This window comes from Limulus polyphemus, unplaced genomic scaffold, assembly GCF_000517525.1.
Source record: "Limulus polyphemus unplaced genomic scaffold, Limulus_polyphemus-2.1.2 Scaffold6806, whole genome shotgun sequence".
Lineage (NCBI taxonomy): Eukaryota > Metazoa > Arthropoda > Merostomata > Xiphosura > Limulidae > Limulus > Limulus polyphemus.
Window position 1 is genome coordinate 35908 of NW_013672416.1, and position 9366 is coordinate 45273.

At 33.7% G+C, this 9366-nt stretch overlaps 1 protein-coding gene across 1 annotated transcript; it reads left to right on the forward strand.

The window, feature by feature from the left end:
• Positions 1-492: 492 nt before the first annotated feature.
• LOC111089621 lies at positions 493-8970 on the forward strand (the record flags this gene model as incomplete). Its single annotated transcript, XM_022402469.1, has 3 exons — positions 493-698; positions 8187-8241; positions 8843-8970. Coding segments are annotated over exons 1-3 (389 nt in total), but the record flags the coding sequence as incomplete, so codon positions are not given.
• Between the last annotated feature and the right edge of the window lie 396 nt (positions 8971-9366).

Here is a 9366-nt window from a genome sequence, read left to right on the forward strand (position 1 = left end):
AGATACCAAATGAAGATTGCTTGTTTTCACAATATTCAACGACCATGTAACGAGAAAACAAGAAACTAAAACACTTAAATTCATGAAAAGGATAGCTTGTGAAAGCACGTGTCTAACTATCTGAAGTGTGCCCCTAATCTGTAAACACTTAATGAGTGGGATGACTTTATAGCATGAATAGTTAGTAGTTTCAGAACATCCAAGTACACTGTTCGTTTAATGTGTTTATTATATTACTTAATATGATATGATCAAAGTTTTTATAGATACAATTAGCCTAAGTGCCTTGTTTTTTTGTTTTTGTTTTCAATCCTTATTAAAACCAGAAACCATTTGATAATAAAATACGTTCTAGTTTTTATCCTTACATGAAATTATTGCAGCAAAATAAAAGGTTGTGATTTTTCAGACTTTTGTTGATATCAATTATAAACTATTTGTTTTTCCTACAGATCATACAGTTACTGGTGAGATCAACTTCAAGTTCGACCAATGAGATTACTAGAGAAACTCGAAGGAAAGACGAAATATCTATGGAACCTGCGGAACCCGTTTTTCCTAATCATCTTCATTACATTTCTATATCACAGTTACCAACTATTGGTTCTATTCCTAGAATATCAGACCACCGTATACATCAGTGAAGACGATCCTACAGATGTAGACTTTCCAGCAGTGACAGTGTGCACTAATGGAAAGTAAGCTGTTTCTACATTACTAATCTGTTTATTTACTTGAACAGAAAATATTTCATTATTGTTCAAAAACCTAATTAAAAAAAAGTATATTTTAGAGAGAAATATTTTGTTGTAAGTTGGTAATTGGTTACATTTACACTTAAATATACGTTCAACCAATTACCAACTTACACATTTACACTTAAATATACGTTCAACCAATTACCAACTTACACATTTACACTTAAATATACGTTCTTACACATTTACACTTAAATATACGTTCAACCAATTACCAACTTACACATTTACACTTAAATATACGTTCAACCAATTACCAACTTACCATTAAAACATTTACACTTAAATATACGTTCAACCAATTACCAACAGTGAAATAACATATCAGCATAATCACGTACACATGACTAAAGAGTCGTAAAACATAAAAATACGACAAGCTAAATTTGTCATTCTCAAGTTACGGAGTAAAGCTAGTCATGAATTTATGTTGTATTAATTCTTTAATTTTCTGTGTATTATTATTCTAGTGTGTTGTTACAGCTTTAAGTGTAAGTTTCATTGTGACAGACGTTTAAGGTGTAGTACATTATTGACTTCTAAGTAGTGATAATATGACATTCGATACGTTTCCAAAACTGTGTCTTTTCGGTTTTGAAATAAAACACAGTTATGTAAATATTAAATTTCTAACAAGTATTCGTAGTTGGGTCAGCTGTATATTTACGGACATAGAACGCTAAAAAACGAGGTTCGATTTCCAGTGTTTGTAAGAAGACAAAGAGTCCGTTGTATAAGCTTGCGTTTATCTGACAAACAAGATACAAGTACAAGGATACCTGCGTGCACTTTTTTAGGTATGATATACGAAGATACAATAGGTCCAAAGTATTTTTAAAATACAGTAACATTTCAATTATTATTGAAAATAATTATCTCTTCTAGTTATGACCTTTGTACTTGGTTGCTGCTTGACGTGGGTTGCTAAGCCTTTTAAAATTTTACACGTGGAGGATATGAAACGAAATCAGTTTTTAGGTTTTATATATACAGTTGAATAGCCAAAAAAATCATAAATTACTACATCAATACGACAGAATTCCACTACAATTTACCAAGGTTAGTACCTAAGCTGTATTTTAGTCTTAAAAAATATGAAATTTCGAGCAGACTAAAGACACGACCTACCTCCTTGAAATCTTGGTTCGAAAGAAACTGATGGCGTCCAAACACGTTAATGTGGATGAGAAAACCATTAGGGGGACATTCTGAGCGAGCTTTCCATTGGTTATTCATGTCATAAATAGAAGTAAGTGTATATAAGAGAGCGTTTCCAAAATTGTAGAGGTGGCCGGGGTACCACTGTGTTTGATATATTACATGAGCAATAGCTTAGCAAATAGAAAAGATAAGAGGTTCCTATTTTATATTCTAGTTTGTCAATATCCGTAATCTGAGTTTCTAATTCATGTGAAACTATAGACTTAGTATTTTGATATCACAAACATCTAATTTGAACCAGTGCTGCATTCAACATACCACGAGACACATAAAAATTGATGTTTAACTGTACTTTTAAATTGACATATTGACTAATGCATATTACAAACATTTTAATTATAACCTACAGTTTGATACCAAACGTATTGACATAAATTCATGAAATAGTAATTCAATAAAATTTTGAATGCAAGTCAATAAACGATAACATGGCCTTTCACCCGTGACCAGTCTGGAAAAGGTGAATGTATTAGATTTAATAGTAATTCAGCTTTCTTTATATTTTAGAGGTACGTTGTTGATGACATATAATTTTTTGTTGTTCCATTGTTTGTGGTTGATGATGCTGTTGCATTTAGCATCTTTGTTTTATCACCTACAAGTAGCATATCATTATGGATAACAGAATTCATATCTTAATTTAAAATTTTATGAACGAGTCTTTTATAAACTTTATGTTGATAAAGTATCAATTCTTCAGGAATGAGAAGGTTTCAACAGCTTTAACAATCCTGGTTGAAAATATTGAAAGTATTTAAGCTATGAATAGTCGTAAAATCCCTCTTTCTGTATAATTAGGTTTCGTTTCCGATTAACCGATGTTTTATTATCAGCCAACTCTCTCAATAATGACTTATATCATGCAAGTTTTTACTTTCTTATGTTGTCATGGGAATGTTAACCTATAAAACATTTAAAGCACAAATGTAAAATATAGATTCATTTTTAGCTCTAGCGATTATTTCTTTAATTTCTTTTCGTGTAGCTTTAGTTAAAGTTCAGAACAAATCCTGGTGTTGTTTACTTGTAGGTATCATGGTGAATGAATAACAAAAGGAATGTATGTATAAGATCATTTTACAACCCATTTAGATATATCATCAATGCTTTAAACACTACAATGATACGTTGTTTCATTATTATGAACTCGACAGGGCAAAGTTGATTTTTGAACCTGATTAATTCTGGAACAACCAGTTGGCTACAGTTTATAACAGGGAATTTTGAGGAGACTTCTCAACAGTTGAGTTTTCGCATTCCTCTTGGTTAAAATAATAGTAAAGGTTTGTCTTAGCAAACTACCCCATTCCACAAATAGGGATATTCGATGGTACCACTATAACAAAGAATGTGGTGGATGGATCGAGTCACCAATTTATACTGGCCTGTGATCTGTATCTGAAAGCACTGCCCTAAAATGCTTGTTTATAGAAAAATACATTTTATAACAATTGAATAAATATTTTAAAGCTATCTCTTTATTAATGTATGACCTGTACTTCTGATAAAATCCTTCAATATCTATCACGGCTGCAGTCGAATAAACGAAATTGGCAGGTATTTTGGTTTACAATCTTTCAGGACCCGAAAGAACCTGAAATATAACCAGAGGTGATCAGAAACCGTAGTTTTTAATCACTCGTCTCACGAAAGTTTCAATAACATCGAAGGGATTAGAGCATTTAATCCTGATGGCCAACGTTTACTTGAAAGCAGGAGAATAATTAAAGGAAGCAGTTAGTGAGAAAAGGTGCCTCTAAGCAGTCTGTATCAGAAACAGGAAATTTGATGAAGGTTAAAAGCATGTTTGGTTACAGATGCTACTTGATTGATGATGATACCGAAAATAATGCAAACAATGAAGAAGAGACTAAGGTTGTAGCAAAGTTGTTCAGATCCAATGGAACATGTTATTTGTATTTAAAAGAAGAAATTATATACTGAATAGAATACAATTGGAATACTTTAATATTCATAGATTAATTAGAATTATGTTTAATTGGAGTTGATTTAGTGAACAACTAATGGTCCCCCTGAGGTCAGGGATCTATAGATACAATCAAAAACAAACATTTTGATGTGAGGGGGGAAGATGGGAGTATCTGAGAAAACCCACTTTCACTGGTCAGATGCCGAATAATCTAACTGACCAATGCCAGAAACATGCTGCTGAAAAGGAAATCAGTTCTGGTTAATGGACATTTTAAATAGGTGTATCCTGAGATAGAGTATACACAAAATTGAATGAGGTCGCATTATTGCTTAGGTTTGTAATCATTTTAATATTTCAGCCAAGTAGCTGGGGTGGCAGTGAGATGAAAGAATTGAATACATGTAATCAGGCAGGGTGCAATTAGGGAGTCTATGGACTATCTTAATTATTGTGTTCTGAAGATTTTGCATTTTCTTTTATTGCTAATCTGTCATGTTAATGTTACAGCACTGCCATATTCAAATAAAGGTCTGATAAATGTTTTCTAGATCGTGATAATAGTTTTTGGGGTGCATCCCTTGTTAATACTATCTATACTCCATAGGTAGTAAATTATGTTACATGTATTGCTAATGATATAATTAAAATGTTTATTCCAAGATAGATTTGAGCTAAATATTAAGCCTAGGAATTTCACAGAGCTAGAGAAAGTGATTGATGTATTGTTTAGTGTTAGCCCTAAGTTTTTAATTATTTTTATATATTTTTCTGGGGAAAGCAATAGATTAGGTCTTTGAAGAGTGAAGGGCTACAAATCACTTATTACACCAGTGTGATACAGTATCATGTAACGTTTGTAGCTGTATGTGGGTTGCTTGAAGAGCTCCAAGTCGTAATATCATCTGCATATTGGGATGTTAGTGTGTAAGCTATAGGGGAAAGATATGTCATTAACGTAATCATGACGGTCACTAAGTATTTATACGATGAAAGATCAGTCTTAATTTACTTTGGTATGTATACAATAACCTTATCTACAGCAAATAGCTTTGGCCACAAATGTAATTGGTCAGGAATTTGCAGTTTCAAATCGATGATTAGGTATCAGAACGGTTGCTGAGCTGTATCTTGATAGACTTTTGTCTCGTTAAAACATTCAGCTGAGACTAATCTCTTACATTCTTGAACAAAATAATCTGTTTAGAGCATACTGTTACGTCTCTGTTCGTTTGTTAGTTTCCCGTAAAAATTCTTTCTGAAGAACTTCAGCGATACAAGTCCTTTCTTAAATAAAACTAGTTTATTATTTCTCAATACAACTTTGCCATACACTTAATTTCCACAGTTACTTTAACTTAAACACACGCTATAATTCATAACTATTCACGTACTTTAGTTACAGTCACTACCGCTCATTTGACTCAATTATCTGTCTCTATATATCTCTTTTCAATCTGCTATATATCTCCGCTTTATTTGCCGGGCCTATATACAAAAATAGAGGGCGTCTAGCAAACACTAGAGTTGCCAGGAACAGTTATGATCCTTCTACAAACTCATGACATGTCACCAGGGTCACGTGACTTCCGCTGTCGTAACAATACTATTATTACACATTTGTCTACCCTGATAAATAGATTCTTTATAATATAAAACACTGATAAATTCAAATGATGACTTTCACTCATAATTACATCAATTATAAAAAGATTTGTCATTTTGGTTTCTAAATAATCACGATTTTTTTTAAAAAAAAGCCTTCGATGAACTGAATGCTAGGAATAGTGTGCTTTAAGCTAGTATACAACAGCTGAAATTTACTGTAGAACTATACAATGTTTTCTGGAGTAGGGTAAGTAATACCATGATAATTTGGTAACATATTGTTGACAAATTGAGTTTTACCCCTTCCATTTGGACATGACACTAAACAACTAAAGGGATTTGTAAATGGTAATGCATCCTAAACTTCAATCATATTATACACAATATCAGTTATTTTGTATACACAGGACTACTTCTCAAGTAAAATAAATAACTTAATAACCATATGGCAATGTGATAAAATCTGATAAAATTTCTTTTGGTCTTAAATGGGTGGTGTTTTTTACCTTTTGGTTTTAAAAGGGTAGTGTTTTTACCTTATGAGTTGTTACTTATAGTCAGTGTTTTATATCCCAACATATTTTCCTGTCGTTCGTTATTCGAATAGCATCCTGAGGAGGATTAAAATATCCAAGATTATGCTCTTCATGGAAGAGAAGTTTAACTTCTGACTGTTTATAAAATTAAGGGTAAATCATATGATCTTACAACAGGACATACGTATCTATAATTCTTAAATCCACTACTGACCCATGATTCGATGTAATGTTCATTAAGCTCATCTATAAATTTCCCAAGATAATCATTTAGAGAGGTATCATTAGTTTCATCTGAAATGTAAGCCATAGTATCAGTGTCATAGTACATGACAGACGATCCTAACATCTTTAGTGTACAGCACAATTTTAGATGTGTGTGAGAAATGGTGAAAACCACCAGAAAGATGTTTTATTGATCATTCTGCGGCAAATACTTGCATTTGTTGTTTGGTTTGTTTTTAATTTGATCCACATCTACACGAGGGATGTCTGTGCTAGCCGTACCTAATTTAGAAAGACTAGATGGAAGGCAGCTAGTCATCACTGCCCACTGCCAACTCTCGAGTTACTCTTTTACCAACGAATAGTGGGATTCTAACGCTCCCGCGGCTGAAAGAGCGAGCATGGGATAGGGATTCCAACCCGCAACCCTCAAATTGCAAGAAAGTGTAATTAGTGTAATGAGTGGTAACTAGTAACCTAATAACCTTCTGTGCCTTACAAATATATTGTATCATACTTGTTACTTAATGCTTTTGTTGTTCTGTTTGTTGTTTCTCAAAGTGTATTACAGGTTATATTATTGTGTTACTTTACGTTTATTAATAAATAATGTATAAATGAACGTACACTACAGGTAGTTATGAATAAAATATGTTTTTATTTCAAGAAATTATTAACGTGTTGCCCACCTTTCCCTTAATGACTACTTCAGTAGGTCGTGCTAATGTTTGGTAGAAAGCTGGTGGTATCGTGCTCAACTCCTTCTTTAAAGCATTAGTAAGCTTCACTACCGAAGAGGACCGTCCTGGCCTTACCCTAATTCTGCTTTCCTGTTCATCCCAAATATGTTCTAATGGGTTGAGGTCTGAGCTCTTTGCTGGTCACTGCAATGTTCCGATATTATTCTCTTCAAACCACGTGCTCACAATTAGAAGGTGTAACGGCCAATACCATAAAATTGCGACAATGTAGGACACATAGAATTGTCCAGAACATCAGTGTAGGACTCAGCGTTCATCCATGTGCTGCGAACATTGGAACTAATCCATACACAAGAAGCACCCCAGACCATGTTACCGCCACCTCCAAACTTCACTGTTGGGAAAACACACTCAGATAATAAGCGTTTTACAGACATTCTCCATACCTAAACATGTCCATCAGAGTTGAAGAGCGTGTTGCGTGACTCGTTGCTCCACAGGACCGATTTTTATTGATCCACGGTCCTGGTTTGGTGTGCCTTTCTCCATGGCAATTGACGGTGTGCATTTGTTTTTATCATTAACAGCTTAGGGGCTGCAGCTCTTCCTTGAAAATTCATGTCATGCAGGTCTCGACGTGTCATAGAAACACTTATAGGATTGCCTTTGGCTTCTCGCATCTCCAAACACAGATTCTCTAGTGTCTGATGGCGGGATGGGGTAACCAGTCTTCTCAAGGTTCGTCGGATCTTATCATCAGTATTTTATGCCTACCTGGTCGTTTTTTGGGCACATTGCTACCTGTGGACTTCCATGTCTTCAGTACGTTGCCAACTGTCCACCTAATTTAATTTAATTGTTGCACAGTAGCACGTACAGACATTTTCCCAAATAACATCCAACTATCCTTCCCCTCTGAAACTGTTAGATCTTTCCGTGTACTCGTCGTTCGGCGTACATGTTCGAAATTACTTCTGAGCGAACCGCTGATCACCTTTATAGACCAAACTATCTGCTTATTTCGTCATCACATTCAATCAAAGGTGTGTCCCATGACTTTTGGTAGGATAGTGTAGATTGTAAGTCAGTAAGATCTGTATCATTTTAAGATACCAATTTTGCTTAGTTTTTTGCACAGTTGCTTCAATGTTTTCCAACAAAATATTTTATTTTTCTTATGAAACAATAAAATTATGTTTTGCTTTAGGCTAAGACATGAGGTTCCAAGAATTTGGGAAATTCCTCTGTTTACAAAGATGAAGGTAAGTAAAACTTATTTTCAAACTGGTGTTATTCCTTTACTCTAGTTATTAATTTAAAAGCATTAAGAAAAAACGTAAAATTTAAGTATTTGTTTTCTAAACATTGCAATAAACAATTGGAGGACGTTAAATTAATTACTTGAAATAGAGTCTTCCTTAAATCGTTTGCTCATTTTAAAGCCTCCATTTTCTCTCTTTAATTCTCTCTCTCTCATCGAATTACTTCTTTGTTAAGACAGTGTAGGAAACAATTATGAATCTGCCAACGTGTTTTCCTTACATCATGATAATAAATAACAGTATAACATCCAAACGTATTTCATTGCTCAAATTGGTTTGTTAGTAACTTCTTGGATTAGTAAATAAAGAATCGTTTCTAATTAAATCAAAAATATGGATATATAACAGCTAACTATCCGGCATACCTTCTTAAATATATTTAACCAACCACACCATACAATTTTGAATGTAGTCGCTTCATAGATTTAGGAGCGTTTTTCGGATTTTACTTAGAGAGGTAGGTTGGATCAACTCATTATATTTAATGTTTATTTCGTATTTGAGAAACTAATGAATTGGTTCTTTTTTAATTTTTTCATAGGAACTCGCAATGGAGCTTTCTTGTTACAAAATAAATACAGATGACAGACATTCAGGCAACTGTTATGAGGAAAAAGGGTACATTTGTTTTTATGTTTTTAATAAATGTTTCTATTTAACTAAAAGAGCGTAAATCTCCATTGAAACTAAATTTTTATAACATCCATTTTATAATATTGTTACGTCTCCGTTCGTTAGTTAATTTTCCGTAAATTCGTTCCAACGAAACTTTATCGACACAAGTCCTTTCTTAAATAAAACTGGTTTATTCTTTACGAATACAACTTTACGATACACTTAATTTCAACAGTCGCTCTATAACAAACGCTATAACTCACGTCTTACGAGCTCGCTCAATTACACACTCTCTGACTGCAGTTCAATTACTCCTTTCTTCGTCACGTTGTGACCATCTTATATATACCAGGCTACCCTCAATCTAGTAGTCTCCCGATAATTCACGAAGGTTCGAGAGAAGGACGTGGCGTGATACTAGTCACGTGACCACGCTGACGCAACACTGCC